The 19,849-nt window shown below is 40.3% G+C and overlaps 1 protein-coding gene across 1 annotated transcript; it reads right to left on the bottom strand.

Moving 5' to 3' along the window:
- Nucleotides 1-2,291: 2,291 nt before the first annotated feature.
- Nucleotides 2,292-6,899, bottom strand: tmem72 (transmembrane protein 72). Its single transcript, XM_040138440.1, has 5 exons — nucleotides 6,734-6,899; nucleotides 4,703-4,769; nucleotides 3,715-3,786; nucleotides 3,239-3,378; nucleotides 2,292-2,912 (listed from the first exon to the last, which is right to left on the bottom strand). The coding sequence occupies exons 1-5, from the start codon at nucleotides 6,807-6,809 to the stop codon at nucleotides 2,473-2,475; spliced, it is 795 nt and encodes a 264-aa protein (XP_039994374.1). The 5' UTR covers nucleotides 6,810-6,899; the 3' UTR covers nucleotides 2,292-2,472.
- Nucleotides 6,900-19,849: the final 12,950 nt, after the last annotated feature.

The raw sequence follows: 19,849 nt of genomic DNA, 5'->3' as shown, positions 1-19,849 counted from the left end.
CCTCCCTGGCCGTGCGGCATTCGGAGCCGGAGGACAAGACTGACGGCAGGGTGGTCCAATAGACGGCGCGCACCGACGCGCCTCAGCCAATCGGCATTGGGGGTGGGCTGACGGAGTCTGGGTTGCACACCCCAAGGTGCCTCTGGGTGCTTTGCTTCAGTCTCATCATTCAAACCCAGTGTCTTAAATTCTGGTCTTTGATGACAAAAACCGGCTCAAAGGACCATTAGACAACATTTATTTTTACTAATTTAGTTATTTTGACCTATAATCTACTTTTATTTTCCTGCTTTTTAAAAAAAAATTTTTTTTTTTTAACATTATGCACCCATAGGTGTGATTTATTTAAGTTCTCACTTTTAGTGTTTGCATATAGTATCATGCTTAACTTTTATGAACATCACCTTTTATGTTACACACTTTTTTATGGTTTGTTGTGTCTTAATTTTTCCCCCTTTTTTGTTTTGTGAATATTTTGTTTAGTGTTTTATATATATGTTGTTATAGGTTGACAGACTCAAATCACAACACACAATACAAAGACCCAGTTCTGTATGTGGATATTCCTATCACATATACATTGAAAAGAAAATCCAATTCTTCTGGCACATCCACCACTAAAGCATCGGCCCTGTTTGTTTCAGTAAAGGAAGAAGTCCCTGTGACCAGTTAAGATTTATTTCTCCCATCCTGTTTTTGAGACTGGACCTGCCATCGAGGAAATTGTAGGGTGGAAACACAAACTGTAGGAAGTCTCTCTCCCTCTCTCTCTGTCCGTCTGAATAGGATTTATGATTTAACATGCACAGAGGAAGTAAGTTGTTCCAGCAGCTGAATAACTTCCCTCACAGAGAACAGCTCATTCTAAAGGATATGGGAATGAAAAAGGTGGTGGAACATTCATGGAAGTGGACTGGAAATAATGACGTTCTTTTCCTCTCTTCTGTTTTTTATTGGTTCACTCAGCTGCTACTTGACCAGATATCATTGTGAGGAGGACAATGCAGCCCGGATTATGGCCCAATGAGCGGCCGCAGCAAACACCGGACAAAGACTCTCTGTTCTCCCCATAAAACACCAGAATATCGCTTCCCTCCTGACTGGACTCACATGTCATGGCCTTGATATAGGTATATTGTGCAATGACACCATGTCGCTGCTGAGGATGTAGTTTGTGTCTAATATGGAGAATAACCCAGTTGTTTCCCCCACAGGCTATTTACGTGTGTTTTCACAAGTCTGCTGTCTGGCCTCAGTTCTCAGTGAAGTGCTTTCTGATGAATGAGACTCTCAGCTTTTATTGATTCTCTCCTTAGCTTTGATGCTGTGGAGAGATTGCCTCTTAAGGCTACATACAGTTATATACCTACGGTTCAGTGAACAAAGGACTGAGGAATACAGTGTGCGTACAGTGTGTGTGCCTGTGTTTTGACAGAGCAATACTGTATTGATTTATGACCTGAACAAAAGAGGGATGTTTGTATGGAGAATTTATCCCGTGTAGCGTGATAAAAACAAAGAAAACAAAAGAAACGTTAATACAGGTTTTTCATACTCGCCTTTGTATGACAATTATTCTGATTTCAAAGTGATTTATAGAGCTTGGGTGTTATTCACACACCCTATTAATATCATCAATGCACAGCATATGACATATTATTAATGCATGAATAATATTTGTACTTATGTTTGGTCGGTGTTGGCACATTAGATGTGTTTTGGTGAAATGTAGGCCTACGATGGCGCTCGGGTGGGTGATCTGATGAGTCTTTCATCACCATAATAACACCGGCGCTCCTCCCAGAGCTCCGTCTCCATGGTCACCACTCATACATGACAAACACACAATGAGGAGACTTGAATGTGGCGAACACATGCACCTGCACAAGCTCTAATGCCTGCTGCTCTCAGTCAGACTCGCACATATATTCTCTGACGCTGAATGAATGAAACAGTTGATCTAATTTATTGCCTAATGAATAATGTATGCTGCAGTAACTGGATTGAATTGCTCAACACTGATGTCTGCTACCCACCCACCTGCCACCCACGTGCACGTGTAGGTGCAAATGGTTTAATTTCTCTGGATTTATTCATTTGAAGCTTTTGTTAAAAATACTTAATAATAGATTTCACAAAATCAAATTGTCATTTTGCACAAAGAGATCTTTTTGAAGTAAAAAATATATATCAGTAATATCAGTAAAACATTTTGTAAAAAAATCTAATAATCTCCATATTTTAGTTGTGTAATTACATGCAATACACAAAGCCCTATTTATGAACACTAAAAAATGCTCAAATGTCTTATTGTGGCTGGTCAGACATGTTACATGGTATTTTCTGCTAAATAAAGAAAATACCAGCCACCATGTAGCACCAGCTAGTTGCACCCAGTCAGTCTGACTACATTACACCTGCGTTCCATCATGTGATATCAGTAAGGAGCTCAGTCCGAGCCCAGATGGATGTTCAGTCAGTAATCATAGGTGCAGTGTCTGAGGTGGTGTCTGGCTCTGGCTCACAGTAGCCATCCATCTCCTCCATCTCTCTCTCCACAGGCTCCTCCCTACCTCTGAAGCTTATCAGCCTCCTCTCTTTCCACCTCCTCCTCTCCCTGTCTGTGTCTTTGGGTGCTGCTGTCTGCTCGAGCTCCAGCATGGCCTGGACGCTCTCTCCTCTCTCTCCCAGGCCGAGGCAGCGGTCTCTGGTTGCGGGAGCCAGTTCCCCCCCTCTCCTTCCCGTCACCATGTGGAAGAATGAGATAGTGCTGTCCGAGCCTGCTCTCTCGGTCACACAGGCAGTGGTCGGGCCTTGGTCACTGTAGGTCTCCTGTGGCCTTTTGGGAGACTTGGTCTTTGTTTTCTTGCTGAGTATGAAGTTGAAAAAGGCTGTCACCAGAAGCATTGCCCCTGGAATCAGAAAAATATATTTCTATTTCTATAGGCTTTTTTTTCATGGAAAACATTTTCACATGTCACAGTAGGAAAGCCACAGGTGTAAATAATAAAACAAATGATGGCAGAAATCCATTTAGCTGCTTCAGTTTCAGGGTCCTGGAATCCTGCATGCTGGCTCACTGTCACACTGTCATGGCTTACCTGCACGCTTGAACAGAACGATAACACCTATGCTCTTTCAACTGAATGACAAGTTAAAATGCCTGCTATTGAGAATGCCTAATATGACACTAGCGGCACAGTGAACAGTACTGTAATTATTAGTTTAACTTTTGTACCTGGGATAACTGCATGCCACACCAACACAGGGTGCAAGAAGCAGACCACTGACATGATGGAGTAATAGAGGAACTTGTGGAAGCCTCCAATGCGAGCCATCTTCCCCCACAACACAAACAGCTGCCAGTCCGGAGGACAGCTATAGAGATAAAGGGGAAGAAGAGGAGGCAGGAGACAGGTTTTCTATCATTCACACGGCCAGGCACCGCCAATATCTTCATGTCAGGACTGAAATTCTTACAGTTTTAAAGTCTTTTTACTGTAAAAACAGCTAAATATGTGGATGCTCAAATGGCAGAACTTCATGACTAACAAAATCCATGCTCACATTTGGGTTTTTGTACCTGTTTTGCACTGACAAACTACATATTAGGTTCAAAAGGACCTCAGAGAAATATACTATATGTGCTTTACCCTCTGTGTGTTTATGCTACATTATCCATGCAAATGTTGTAGTGGAGTGTTGTGTACTCACGGCAGACACATAAACAGGAGAGCATCCAGGAAATAGGCCAGCTCGAACATCATGATGGCAACAGATGCCACTCTGGGAGGAGAAATAAGTTTGGAGCCAGATGAAACCAATAGAGTCTCACTGATAAAATCCGTGAACTGTTTCTAAACTATGTAAACTATATCTAAATATATCTCTTTCTTTGTATTTTATCTGGGACTGTGGTTGTAGACCGCATTGCTAATTTTTTTTGACCAGGGGGCAAACTGTGGGTAATAAGGGGCAGCTTCAAGTTAAGTGCCCTATGACAAACACAAAGAGATATCGCCTTGATATGGTGCAGAAGAGTTGATGTTTAGGAGTTGTGTCCTTTTTTTTCTTCACAAAAATACTGTATATGCCCCTTTCTCTGTTTTATGTTTACATAATCTGATAACCATCTAATGCAGTAAACCAGAAAAATGGCCCCACACTAACCATCATCGTACACTGCCCTCTCTCTGAAGACCTTTCGCTGAGTTGTGTGTTTCTATGTGTGTGTGTGTGTGTGTGTGTGTGTGTGTGTGTTTAATGCAGCGTTCATCTGCATTTCTGAGTACTGATAAAATAAACAGTCATGCATTTCTGGTCTCCTCTGGGAGATGTTTTCCTGTGGCTCTGTGGGACTTTGGCTGTGGTCCACAGAGATAATAAGAAGTAACACTGAAGGACTGGTGTCCTCTCTGCCCTTTGCACCGTGCTTCATCCCTCTGACTCCCTCCCAGCGTCTGCTTGTAAGTGTGTGTTTATACTGTGGCAGCGATTATGAAGGCAGGTACAGTGATGTAACTATTTTCTAAAAGCCCTGGATTTTAATATGGCATTCTTTGCCATATTAAAATCCAGATGGCCTGCTCATAACTCAAGAATGCCACCAGTTTAGTCTCAAGTAGGCCAGAGTCAGGGGTGCTTTGGTAGGATTTAACTTGTACATTATATTATGAGGTGACAACAAAAATCAAGCACTTACATTAGGTAGATGCCGAGGCTGTTGAATTCTCCCTGTTGTATGGTCTCCACTCCCACAGCACACAACACTGAAAAAGAAACAGGTAGATCATTTCCTTTTTTCCCCCCTCTGAGAGTTACTGGTGAGCAGATTCTGTCCACCAGATGTCAGACTTAGTTTGTGATTCTGTCCGTAGTGGCAGGCAGCGTTGCAGCAGTCTCAAACTCACATGAATACTGTTAATATTTCCCCTGTAATGCAACTTTGTGTTGCGCTCCTTTTACTGTTCTTTGGCATATTTGTTTTATTTATCTTTGTCATATTGCTCTCAAGTTAGTCTTTGTTGTATTCTTGCAACCATATTGTAGCTGTGATGTGTGAGGAATTTGTGAGTAACTAATTTTAGCCCAGGCTGAAAACCATTTTCCCCTCATCACCAATAAAGACTGACTTGAGCCGACCTAAATTGACCTAACTTGAAGTCCTACTTTACATTCCAGGGCATAGTATTAAACTGATGATTTACATTATATAAAGATAAAAAAACTTTATTTTGGTAATAGCTGCACTTGTTTCCATTATGGACACAACATTTTTGCTAACAGGTTATTTATGCCTGCAATCACTTCCATCACTTCCAGCAGGCTGCTTAATTTTATTTGAGTGGGCACTTAACGCATCACAGATTTTCTGCCAGATACAGGCTAACTTTTTCCCTCTGTTTCCAGTCTTTATGCTAAGCTAAGATAACCAGTTGTGGGCTGTGTATTTCACAGAAAGATATAAGGGTGCCATCAGTCCTCTCACGGAACCAGCAGGAAACCAAAAATGTCAAACTAGTCCTTTATTGGGATATCTGAGTGCTGACAGTGACACACCTTTGAACACACATGGAATGATATGAAATGAGACGAAAACAAAGTCTTGAAGACTGTAAAGAAACGCCTGTTTTATTAACCAATCTTTTCCCTGTGATGTATAAAAGAGGTAAACATGGTTAAGTGGTGATCATATGGAAGCAGTTTCCCTGGTCTGCTCCCAAGAAATTCACAGATAAAATCTGCACCAGAGGGAAATCAAGGGTATGTGGCTAAATGGTTTCTGGTAGTTCATAGAGTGTGAGAGGAATTAACGCTGCATATACACCAGCTGGATATTAACATATACGTGTTCCCTGCATGAATGTCTGTCTATGGAACACACACAGAGGCAGACAAAGCGGCACAGACATGTAGACATGTGAACACACAGGCAGACAGACATGGGCCCACGCAGACATACCATAAACACGCACACACTTACACAGAATAATGCACAGAAAGCCCATGTAGGTGCGAATGTATTAACAGCTTGTGATCGTGTAAGCCCAGTAACCCAGCTTGATACGGAGACTCGGTTTTGTTGCAATGTGAGGCACATGTCTCTCAGTAAATGTTCAGTGTCTGCAGCTGTTTGAATTTAAGTGGAGGGGGGTCCCATAATTTTTTTGAAGGAGGCAGCAACCAGAGAGCTATCTCCCCCATGAGGATTTAATGTGGCTAAGAGAGCTGCATGCAATCTCTCCCAGTGTTTCTGAGGAAAACAGAGGAGGAGGGACAATAATAGAAAAGTCATGCATTATCAAGTGTGTTTGCATGCTCCATATAGCGTTCTTGGAGGTTAAGAATACAGTTTGCCAACATCACCATCTGACCCTCTAACATTTCAGGTTTATGAAATCCTTAAAACCCCAGCAGGATAACCCTGCCCTGCAGGAGATCTTAAAAATGTTCCTGAGAAAGATGACGTTTTGGAGATTGAAGAGATTTGGAGATTGAGGGGGACAAAAGCAATTGCAGCGCAGAGAGTCGTATATCAGTCCTTATTTATATTTTTACAACAGTAGGCTATGTAAGCTCTGTCTGACCAGCCTATCGCAGAGAGGAGCTGAAGTCTATGGTGCTAGTGTATGCAAAGAACTAAATGATGCCCATACTGAAACAATAAGTGATACACACAACTCTAGATTTGATCTTGTTATATTTCTTTTGTTTGTTTTTATTTATATCTTACCTGTTGCTGTAGAAATGCCAAGGATCCTGCAGGTGCATTCCACTACAATCCACCATACGCTCTCTGAGTTTCCCATGACCTCAAATACTTTGCCTCGTCAGTGTTTAAAAATGTAACACTTCACACTTTTCTGAAACAGTTGGGGACCAAGTAGCTACTAACGTAGCAGTCTAGAAACATAGTTGACTCTCAGCTAGATGGATGGTCGTTGGTAGAAAAGTTAAAGTTGGTTAATCATTGAGTGCCATGATGTGAAGCCTCTTAAACTGGACGAGTTTACCTCAGAAAGGTTTGTGACTCAATGCCCCCGTTGCTCCAATAACTGCTAATCGGCCTCAGACACACACACACACACACACACACACACACACACACACACACACACACACACACACACACACACACACACACACACACACACACACACACACACACACAATACACCACTTTCAGCTGCTTGAGCATTCCACCGTGTATATCAAGGTGAACCTGCTCAGCTCAGGGTCAGTTTTATACTGTATCACATTTGTCTTTAGAGCTGGTTAAAAATTATCTGTGAAGAATTAACTAAAATTAACTCATACACACATATTACACGTCTACATGCATGTATATACACACACACACACACATGCATATTTAGAATAAGTACTAATTTGTATGGACCCTTGAACTATAGAAATGCAGAACTGTAGAACTGAGATGAGTCCCCTTTTCTTGTCCCCTACCTAAAATTTGCTCTTGTTTCCCTCTGTGTAGTTTCAACTTGATGTGTGGTTTTTGGTGATTCGGTGTAATCAAACCAACAGAAACACTTTATTTTTTCAAGGTCACAGTCATACATGCAGCCTCCAGTTAGGCATCCATTTACTGGAAAACTGTTTCAGCTAGAGTGAGCGCTGAGGAAACAGGTCGCAGCTTGTGTCAGTGAACAAAAAGTAATGTTTACTCTTAGAAATATTATAAACGAGCTCCGAATAGTGTGGATTTTAATTTAATGCAACACTGACTCTCTGTATGTTGTGAATAGTGTAACAATGCAAAGGGTCTGCGATAAAATGCCACAAGAACAGACAAAGACTCTTTGATACACTTATACGTTTGTAAATGCAAGCCCACATAATCGGTTGACGCAGGTTTGGCTGAGGTGTAATCTTGTTCAGGCACAGCAGAGACCTAGTGGAATGAGTAGTCAGAGTCAAAGCACGAGCGCGCAAAACCACACACACACACACACACACACACACACACACACACACACACACACACACACACACACACACCCTGACTCCTGGTATGGGCCAAAGTAAGCTACATAAATCTCCTTAACTTTCTAACAAAGACACTTTTGTGTTTTTATAGTGGTTCCGCTTGTTTCCGGCTTAACATCCATGTTATTTGTTGCGTTTATGGTATAGAGTGTAAGTGAATGTGTATGAGCAGTGCAGCAAAAACTAGTGATACCACATGTGTAATGACAAATAACATTGTAATTGATACTACTTTTCTAGGGATGGCACAGAGCTGCATTTTTACGCACTTGTAGTCTTGTTAATAAGGTATTCTTTATTAAGCATCTTTAAGCTGTAACTATTGGCTTAACTTATTAAAAATGTTATTAATGCACAATCCTCTACAGTCCTTTGTTTTTTCATCTAACTCTTCCATTCATCGAGAAGTCCCCTCCAAAGAACTATTTGACCGCTTTCCAGCACAGTGTGCCTCTTATTCACCCATGCATACACACTGATACACCAATGGGAGCCGAGGCACCATGCAAGGCACTGGCCTAATCATCAGAGGCAAATGGGATTCAGTGTCTTGCAAGAGGACACTTGGACATATGAACTGGAGGAGTCAGGGATTGAACCACTAACTATGCAGTCAATGGACAACTCTCTGTACCTCCTGCGCCCCTGTTGCATGTGCACATACAGTCACTGTAACACGCTGTAAAAAATGCAAGGAACAAAGACAACTATATCACCAACCACTTATGTGATTTGATTGTTACAAGAGAAAAGAATGCTGAAGGAATCTTAATTAAATCCTACGCATGTTTAGACTGCAGTACATTACTGCACGTAATCCAGACATACAGTAGATGAGCTAGGAATGTGTACTGTGCATGTTAACTGTGCCTTACCACAGCAGGCTGTGTGTTCATGTTTATTTGACATGCTAGACCCTAATGATGAAATGAAAAACAGCCTTATACAAAAATAATTTATGGTAATAAGCCACTGTGTGTTTTGAGAGGATCATTGCTGACATTTACTTTACGTTGTGAGTTTTATGGCTATTGTCAGGGTAGGTGCCGGAGGGTGAAGTAGTTTAAGTAATTGTGACTGATTGCCATCTCGTGAGATTGTAAATCTAATGTTACAGTATAAATACAGTCTCATGTTTTCATTTGGTCTCTGCAGCGATACAGACATGTCCACATATCCTCTCAACGCGCAGCTTCACCCAGCCTCACCACTTGACCCCTATTCCACCTCCCAAACTTTCACTTGCCTGCTCACATGTTGTCTGACCTTGTAATCATCCCTGCTTTACACCTCCTCACCTTTATCACGGCTTCACGCCATTCATACACCCCCCTCCTTTCACTCCACTGTGCCAATGGGCATGGGACTAAAAATTAACCATGCCCCTCTCTCTCTCACTCAACCGTCTCCTTCCCTTCCTCCCCATCTAACCTCTCTAAGTCTGGCGTGGGTGTCTGGTGCATGTCAGAACCAGTGAAAAAAGCTCTAATCGTAATTACACCAGCAGCTTTATTACCCTGCTCCGTTGTTTTGAGCAGACAGTCTCTCCATAATCACCTCCTACAAGCTGTTTTATCTAAAGGCCAATGGAAGGCTGTGAAAGATCTCTGAAAGGCTTGACTAATTTCAACAGAATACATTACTACTTCTTAAAATATGAGGATAAAAGCCTTACTGGACACATTGTAGCTGTTACACCTCATGTGCAATCTTTACCACTAAGTCCCCTGACATGTTGGAGCTTAATTATTAAATGTATAAATGCAGGGAGCCACCTAGAGGTTGAGAGGTGTTGGTACATTGTAGCCCTAAAATGACTTTATGGTCATAATCTACCTGATATATGAACCAAATTATATATTTACATGCTGATACTGATCAGTAAAAAAGTGTCTCTTTTTCCTTTTTTCTTTCTTTCCTTTCTTTTTTTTTCTTGCTCTGATTCCATTTATAACAATAAAAAAAGGCCATGAGCTTCAACCAGAGAGATGAATCACAGACATGGGAAAGAGAAAGGAAAAATATGTGGTTGTGAAATAGATATGAATCATGGGGGAGGCTTTGGGAAGACAGAGGATTTGTAACATCTGCAGGTTTAGTGTCTAACAGTCAATGCAGATTATATACATCACCATGAGGTGGTGATGTGTTCAGACTCCCCAACAGTTTTACAGTACAATTATAGAGTTAGTAGGGCAGTCTATAAATCAGATCGGGTTAACATAATCAGATCCCATTTCTGCTAAGCAGCAACTTTTGAACACTCAATTTGAACATAATTTGAAATTGCAATGACAGTTTTTAGCCACTTGGGGGCATCAGAAAAAAGCAGTAAACACAACAGTCCCCTTCTGAGTTGATATCACAATCTAATTAGCAAAAGGCTGCCTGTTTACACATCCAGCAGACATGGAGCAACAATATAATGTATTTGGAGTCATGTTTGAATCCTCCTGGTCAATAAGAGTCTAATATCCAGGCTCCTTTTAGCTCTTTTTTGGTCTCCACCATCGCCCAAGAAAAACATTTGTCTCTTTAGCTGAAAAATTTTCCACTATGTTCACTAGGTAGCTGTTAACTTTGCCTGTCTGCAGTTTGTTGCTGAGCAGGTAGTTTACAGTGAACTTATCAAAACCTTTTCACTGAAAACACCACTGATGAAAGCAGTAAGACTGACCCAAAAACAGTGAAGTTGCCGGTCAGGAAACCGAAACAGTGAGCTGAAAGACACTAAAACACTCTGTGGAGCTGAGGCATCTATAGAGTCATCTGATAATTTACCTTTGGTTCATCACTACAAGCAAACCCTTTCACTTACACATAGTCATATGATCCATTGTTAATATATTATTAAAATATTGACTTATATATTTAAACAAGTTAATGTTTTGGGTGTTCCTCAGACTGCGATTAGTGAAGAGAAGGTGAACAGCATATGTGGTAAGGTTTTACCACGTGCTCACATGTGCTAAATTTTGACCAGCAGATCGTAACTTGGCTGATAGGTGTGCCAAGTCTTGATTCCTGTTCACACAGGATGCAAATGAGCTGGCTGAGGACATAATGGAAATGTCCGGTTTGTGTCCATCAAACCAGAGTCTCACATACCAGTATATACTATGTGTGAATGTACTACTGTGAGTGTTAATCTTTGGCCTCTGATGCCAGTTTCACTAATGCGTAGTCAAATAAATAATTCCCCCTTCCTGAGTCAGGAAGTTTACATCCTCTCCAATAAAAGAATATGACTTTGATCTGCTGTGTGTATTCAGCACATTACACTGAGGTCCTCGACTGTTTTAATGCTGATTGTCTTAGCAGATCACTCTCTTTCATTTCACTTTGAATGACAGTGTATTATGCTGAGCCAAGACAATGTTTTCTCATTTTCCCATCATTCTGTGGATCGTAACCTGTCTCCTCCTTTATGTAAAGCTTTATAGTCTGCTGTCTTTCATCTGTCCTCCTTGTCTTCTCACCAGCTCACAGACAGGTCTCAATTAACAGAAACAATTTAACTCCTTTGACTCTGACAAATACCATCAGATGAGATGTCCAGATGAGGAGGCAAAAGGCGTCCTGTCAGAGTAGTCTGATGTTTTTGTGCGCGGCCATTATCTTGAGCATAAACAGGGCCGCATTGTCCTTACATGTTGTCTAGCAGAGGCAAGGTTAAGGAATGCAGTATGAAGTGAGACGGCAATGCATCTCAAGTGTTAGCATAAACGCACACGTGCACATACAATTAGATTCACAAACTGATAGTGAACAGAGAAAAGAACTGTAAGCAATCAGAGTTTGGCCTTGGTACTGAGGAGTTCTGATATTTTTCCTCAGTTTCTGTATGAAACAACATTTCAGTCCCATGAGTAGTTATTCTGTGGTTAGAGTGGAAAGTCCTTAAAGATGGAGTATTTGCCCTATAACTAAGAGGCTTGCAGCACAAACCCTAGCCCCAATGCTCCCTCTGAAGTGATGGCAGCCTCCCATAAGGCCCGGTTGGCCCATTTTGGCTTTGATACACATGCCTTCTTCAGCAATTTAACAGAAAGAAGTGGATCTAAATATTTTTATAAATATGAATAAAAGATTTAACAAAACCCACAGTATTCTTCCTTCAAAACATATAGCTGTGTAGCATCACCTCCCCCATGATAATATCTGAGACGGTGCAGCGTTTCATTGTGAACAGAAAAAATGTTTCATAACATAGTTCAGCATTCGTTTAATGACATCCAAACCTAAGTCACAAAAATCTGCTCTTCATTTCTTTTTTGTTCCGGCTCAGGAGTGGAAGAAAAACTTTTGCAGGAATCTGGCCTGGTTGTAAAGATTTTCTGACGAGGTCCTCAGAGACAGAAGACTTACTTGGAGGAACATAGAGGTTTCAGAAGAGAAAGGTAGAAGCTGAGAGGTTTTTCCCTCTTGAGGAAATGGTGTTGTGTGTATATTGTAGTGTAGTGTGTGTGAGTAGCGTGGAAAATATTTTATTCACTTGCTTGTTTGTTGTTAAAAACGTCCTGTATGTTATTTAAAGGTTATACTTTTTTTTTTTATTCTTTAAAATATCATGTGGAATCAGTTATAATGGTATCTAAATCTGAGAAGTGATTGCTCATATAGTCATGTATGTTAAACACGTAATCATATATTTTCATTTTAGATATGTGAGGTTTGTGACACCATTACAATTCTGAGGATGAATTATGAATCATGAATAAGGGATAAATAAATAATGGTGTATAAGAAAGGACAATTTGAAGGTAAAGGAGTGGTCAAAATTAAAGCTCTACATTAGGAAGAATTATGATTCTACATGAAAGTGTGTGCTTTTGGAAGTTTCTTCAGTTGCTCCCGGGACCATCTCAGTTTACTGTACTCTGTTTGGAACAAATAAGTCTAAATATAATAAGTCTATTATACATCAGCTCAGGAGACTTGTTGAGTTTCATTTCTACTGAAGTGTATCAAAGTGTGGAGGGGAACCCTGGTTAACCCGGCCAAGGCTGGGGATACTCATCCACAGTAAGGTGAAGGACAGAGCTACCTGGCAGGTTTTAGGTGACCTCCCATAACAGAGCGCACTGAGGGTCTGTTTGGAATTAAGTGGAACATGCTGTTACTGTATTGTACATTTTGGAGCTGTAAAACACAGTAATAGGTCACAGATATCATTACCAGATAAGATAAATTTAGTGAAATACTACAGGTAGATGTAACACAAACACACTATAAAAAGGGTCTGAAATATCTAATATGTAACTGGTTGTATATGCATGTTTTTTTTACCTACCTTGCTGTGTGCACTATTCTTTGCTGCCAGACCAGTTTTTGAGATAGTGAAATAACATTTTGATGTTACTTACATCTTGGAGGCAAATCACAGACCACAGCTTAAGCTCACACACACACACACACACACACACACACACACACACACACACACACACACACACACACACACACACACACACACACACACACACACACACACACACACATACATTACGCCTGTTTGCGAGTGTGTAACATACAAATATGAGGAACATCAACTTGATTGAGGCCCTTGCCCCTCTATTCTCTTTTGTTTTAAGGTCTATTTAGAGTTCAGACTTGGGTTTAGGGTTAAGGGTGGATGTGAAAAAGTGATTTTTGGGGTGTAGGGGTTGAATGTTGGTACTGCAGCCCCCCACAGACAAAGTAACCTAATCACAGTAACAAATACTACTACTACTGAATTTGGTCGTCATCAGGTTGCAATTAACAACATTTCTCAGGTATAACATCTTTTCAGTGCAACATAGGGACACTACCCCAGGTCTACGTTGTAGTTGCATTGATCAAAAAATAAGATAACATAAAATAAAAAGCTAACAAACAAAGAACATATCTAACCTGTCAAATGAGTCTTTAAAATCGTGGGAACAAAATGCAAAATAAGGACAAACTGCCTTTGCAAGGAAAGAATTTAACAGCCTCAGAGGCCCAAACAGATAGCGATCAGTTTTGTGTTTCTATGTTTCTGGGCCACTGTAAACCAGACCAGAGAAAGTGCAGCTCCTGTTTGACTGGTCATCATGGATTCGGATGGAGCCATGTTTGGGAAAGTAAGGGATTCCAGAAGATAAAATGACTGATTGGTAGAAGCTGAAGTCTGTGTAGTTGTGTTCTTTGTCTTTCAGGCAGTTAAAAACACACCATGTGTACAATCTCTTTCAAAAACACAATCTCCAGTCCTGTGGTGGACTTTTACAATTGCCAGCTCTGTCTAAAGACAGCTAATAAATTGGATGATTACATTCAAGAACCAGGTTAAGAGAGTGGAACCATGTCTTATTATATGCCACATTATAAACATCATGTCATTAGCCATGCCTTCTTCCCTCATACTAAATATCAAAAGAGAAGTCATCATCCCTGCAATCCTTTACATATGGGTGTGTTTTATGAGTGTGTGTGTGGTGGTCAGGGTGAGGGCCATCCTTCAGCCTGGTTAAACGTTTCCATGCAGCCGATCTTGCTAACCGCAGCTGTTTACCCAATTGTACCAAATATGAGGAGGCCTCGATCAAGGACAGCGTGCCAAGAAGATTGCTCCGGCTGATTTGCAAGTTTGGATGCACATGCTTCATGCGTACGTGAGAATGGACGCATTTATGCACAGATGGGTACATTTTGGGGAAATAGATTGAGTTTTTGAAGAATGTAATTAACGTCCAGGGAGCAAAAAAAAAACCCCTTTTTATTCTGTTTGTGAGGCAGGGAGAGCTGTGTCAAAATAACTTAATATTACTTAACTTAATGTTAGACCAGTAAAAAAAAACGAAAAAGAAAAAGAAAACTGAATATACATCTTGCGGCCAATGGGCTGTAATCAACTAAATGCTCTGAGGGTGCACTGAATGTTTGCCAACATTTTAATTCCCAAAACATGAACTCATGTCATTCCATGTTTCAACATGAACTTCAAATTACTTCATATGAAAAGTAATGCTCTACAGTGTTATGAGAATAGACAGATTTGATGACAGAAATTCAGAAATAGTTTTTTCTGGCATCCGCAAACTCATTGGTCTAATGATTGTAGAGCAAAGGTTTTCTTTGGTAAGAATACGACATTGACTTTATGGTAATAACGGCTGCAGCACATCCTGAGTGTGTGTATATTTGTGGGAACACCTGTCACATACATAAATCACATTATGAGACTCATGAGAGGACACACAGGGAGAATGCTCTCTATTTACTCTGTTTCCATAGCTGGATGTCTCATGTGTCTTGATGCACCCATAGAACTGAAACACCGTGAAGGAAGGGGTAAAGGAGAGCGCGACCACTGTCAGAATGACGTGTTTTGCTCTGGCTTTGGCTTGTGATGCCTGTATGTTGGTCTCCTGTCACTCCTGCCTAACCTTCCGCTGCTCCGCTGTGAACCAGTGACCCTGACTGACCACACAGAAGCGCTCCATCAGCAGGGTCATGGCCGCACTTTAACCCCCTCTGCCGCTCCGGCTTCAGAGTTGTAACACATACGTTTAAGTGCAAGGACGTCCTTAACACTCAAAAGTCCCCTCAAGACCCTGACATCATGGGTCATCCTTGTTACTATGGAAGCAAGAGTTCATGGTAGGGGGCGATGATTTAAGCAGTCAGATGATTCGAATATTGGAAAAAAAGGCGAGGAAGTGGGGGGACACGATGTGAACTGAAAAATTAAAGACAGAAAAGTGGAAGAGGAGAGGATCAATTTCAGTGATTGGTGGGTGGTTAACAGCAAGGTCAACAGGATTTCATAAAGCCAAGTGCTTGCACAGTGTGAAAAGGCAAAGCTCTCATTTCTAGGTTTTAGGGGAAGTAGTGACTCTGAGGTGCGAGATCCCAAGGGTCCCTTTTCAGCCAGGGTAGTTTGTCTAAATGGAGAAACCCAGCACAGTGATAAGCCATGCATTAAATGTGTGTTTCTACTTTAAAAAAACAAAGACACAAAACACAGGAGTTTAACATGTCCTCCATACAAACGGTTATATAAACATGAAGGAACATGATTCTGTTACAGTAACAACATCAGTAGTAATGACTATAATTGTTTCAACTTATCCCTCGGAATTGAAACTTTGTAGGTGTTATTCATTGGGGGGAGATAACATTACGTGAAAGCAAAAGTGGTTTCAGTTGGAGAAAAAGGTTTAAAAAAACCCCTATCCCTAACCCCAATCCCCAGTATCTTCAGTTCTGAAATGACAGTTTCTGATTAGATCAGCTCTGGTTTTCATCCAGACAAGGAGTTATGATTTTCCTTGTAAAGCACCACTGTAATAGCAAATTTCATCACCTCTGCAATTCACCTGTACTGAAAGAAAGAGAAGCCTGTTCATTCCCAGAAACCAAAAGGCAGTTTTATAGAGTCACCAGCATGAACTGGTGACTCTATAGTTTGTCCTCCCTTCCCAGCCTGCTCTTCCCATGGTGAGGGTCACAAGGTGGTGTGAGACTCAGCAGAGCTGTTAACCCTTGCATCTGCTCCAGTACACTTCAACCTGACTAAAAGCCATGAGCAATAAACACGCCTAGGGGCCAAGAAGAATATAAAGCCTGAAAATCTGCTTACAGCCCATTTTTCAGCCGGCTGTACAGTGAGATGTGACCAGAGGCCCCACCAGTGTGTTTGACAAAATGAAACATGGATTGGTTAAATCCTCTAGGACTTCAATATCTCATCATTCACTGCAGCAGCGAAAAAATGTAGTTAAAAATTAGATCCATCTTGACCAAAAAACATTAGACAACACTGAAGTACTATGTAGATATTTATACCGTACATGAGTAATAACGATGCAATAACATACGATAATAATATATTACTGACAGGTTGTTCTGCATAATGAGTAGTTTTATTTTTAATACTTAAAGTACATTTTGTTTCTAATACTTCCATACTGTTTGTTAAGAAAAATTTTGAATGCAGGACTTTTACTTGTGATGGAGTATTTTTAGAGTGTTTATTGCTACTTTTACTTAAGCAAATGATTTGAATGCTTTCTCCACCACTGCATCCAGCTGCTTCTGAGGAAATGACAAAAAGTGAGCTGGAATTTAATTCTGAAGATTGCATAAACATAATCAAATCACACTCTGGGTTTGTGGCATAAATATAACTCAACTCAAAAATTTCCTTGCCATGCTTAGGAGAATATTTCCCCATGACATCAGGGGAGTCCAGCACACTTCATTTAATCTCCACGTACGATACTCTGAGAAAAATTTGTCTTTTAGCTGGCCAGTGATGCCTGACACTGCACCTTGTCCAAATTTCACGGTCACTGTATTTGATGGAGGTCGCACTATAATATATCCTTACAGTCCTGACCTTTAACACTGTGGCCTCTGGCAACCACACATAATGTTTGAATGAGCAATCCAAACACGATGGGGGGGATTACAACAGGAGGTTTGCTGCTGCCAGTCATAAACCTTCAGATCTTGACTCGCTTGTAAAAACACATGTGCTCATTCGTATATGGACCGTACCATTTGTCAAATGTGAGAAAAGAAGGGAAATGATTATGAATGAGGGTTTTTTACAGTTAATGTTTCGGACCTAACCTGTCGGGTTATCTGCACAACAAAAACAAATGATGCAAGCTTGATAGAAAACAACTGAACAAGCTCACTGTTTTACGTCGGTGGTTGGCTTTGTTAATGCTACTGTATGAGTGTTTACCTTTTCTGCTGAACAAATTTTAAAAATGGTACATAATTGTTGTAATGGGCTTTTGGCAAAATGGATGTTTATTTTGTCATAAATATACAACATAGTTCATGTAGTAAGTGCAGCTGGCATGAGGGTAACTGTTCATTTGGAACTTTTTGGAACTTTTGACTGATAACTCAAAGACAAGTCATTAGCTTGTGAACTGCATGAGTGTTTATTAAAAACACCTATTTAATTTCAGTCTCGGTTGATTCATATGCTGAGCAACTGTTTGCACTCACAACCTCTTTACAAACTCGCACGCTTGATGTAGACCATCACCCGCGCTTGACAAAGACCAAATACACAGAGACGCAAGCAATTTTTTTTTTAGGTGAAAAAGTGCAGATTTGCTTCACAGATTGAATCTGTGTTTGAGATTTTTCCTTGAGGACCCCATGAAACAAGCCTGACCACAGTCTAAACAAATGCCAGACAGATAAAACCGCAGTGAACATCTCGTACTGACACAAAGACAGACACACAAACGCAGACACACTGTACACATACAGTATATCTGAACAGAGAAATATAAGGAATATGTACATATAGCCAACTTAGAAAGACGTAGAAATACATTTTATGTTTTATGTTTCTATTATTTCACTATTATGCAAGTTTTGTTTTTCTTTTCTTTTGTTCAGTAACCTTAGACATTTTATTAAAATATTTTGATTATATAAGATTGGTTAATTTGCATTTACTTCTGAAGTAAGTAAATTCTGTACATAAAAATTCAGAAATGCCAATAATTTCAACCAGGACTTTACAAGCAAATAACACAACTAAAAAAAACAAAACAATATTGTTAATCAGCTATTAGCTTTTTAATTTATAATATATGAATTAAAACAGACCAAATGTTTTATAATAGAGGAATCATGACTGTTAGTGTAAAGGAAAGAGACAGTAAATCCTCCTTTTGTTCATGAATCAAGGCTCAATTTTGACTTCATCTATCAAACCATATTGTATTTGTATTTACAATGTTGGATTTGTTTTAAATCTCAACGGAACATTTTAATTCTAAAGAGTGTATCAGTGGATGCAAATGAATCATATTTATGATTATGAATAAATAAATAAAACTGAATACAACAGTATCATAACATGAGATTTTCAGTCATTTTAGAAAAAAAATTGCTATCTATACAAACAATTTAGAATTGTTTATCTGCATTTTTAGACCATTTGGATAATTATATTGTACCAGATTTCCTGGTTTCATTTCCAGAAATGCTGCACCCGAAGGATCAGGGTGACATGAACGTTTGTTGTAAGCTAATACTGGCGGTACGGTTACATGAGGAGACTCCTATGTTTCTTTCAGGAAGCTCATCATAAATCATACATCAGGGTACCAAGCTTCAGTCCTGCTGGAAAGCCCGTTTAACCATCATCCAGGCTTAAACTGTGGTCGTGAGGCGGGTGTGTGATCCCAGAAGCCCAAAACAAATGCACGTGTGTGAAAGCTGCATCTGATGGTGTTTGTCCTAAAGGACAAATTGGATTATAGCTTTATAAAGTTGCCTCCGGCTGTCTTTTCAAGTGATAGCTGTTTGAGTGGAGTGCTTACCACTGCATGTGTTGGGGGGTCAGGAAGACAGCCTAATCCATCTGGATCAGTCCATTAAACCCCAGACAGATTCAATTAAAGGAAAAAATAATTACCTCTGCCAAACTAACATAACACAGCATGCAAGTGTCTCTAGGACACTTAACCACACACAGCTCGACGTGTGGGCAAATATTTAAACATGGAAGAACAAACTTGAGTTCAATAACTGTTTTTCATTTCACATTTCTTGGACCCTACGGCCATGCTGTAGGGTCCAGCATGGTGATTGCGATTTCACAGATGAAAATGTAAGGCGAGTCTCCTCAACAGAAAACAAATGCTGCTCTCTGTGCTTGTTAAGTGTTGAAAATATCTTCCTCAACCTGAACCAAAGTAGAATGTTAATAGGTTTCAAATCAACATTGTTTAGTTGTCCAAATACTTCTAAGTCCTTCCACGTAGCCATGACCAGCTGCGCAAATATGAATGATTTACCCACAGGGAGTATAACTTTCATTTCATACAAGAGCCATGTG

The sequence above is a fragment of the Xiphias gladius genome, chromosome 11 (genome assembly GCF_016859285.1).
Source record: "Xiphias gladius isolate SHS-SW01 ecotype Sanya breed wild chromosome 11, ASM1685928v1, whole genome shotgun sequence".
NCBI classification, from domain to species: domain Eukaryota; kingdom Metazoa; phylum Chordata; class Actinopteri; order Istiophoriformes; family Xiphiidae; genus Xiphias; species Xiphias gladius.
The sequence above is the reverse complement of the archived record's forward strand: the minus strand, read 5'-3'. Positions and strand labels throughout refer to the sequence as shown.

Excerpts from the sequence above, each read along its gene's own strand:
- tmem72 (XM_040138440.1), bottom strand. The coding sequence starts at position 6,809 with ATGGGAAACTCAGAGAGCGTATGGTGGATTGTAGTGGAATGCACCTGC. Across the intron at positions 4,770-6,733 it reads TGGCATTTCTACAGCAACAG|TGTTGTGTGCTGTGGGAGTG; the intron begins GTAAGATATAAA and ends TTTCTTTTTCAG. Across the intron at positions 3,787-4,702 it reads AGCCTCGGCATCTACCTAAT|AGTGGCATCTGTTGCCATCA; the intron begins GTAAGTGCTTGA and ends TTCTCCTCCCAG.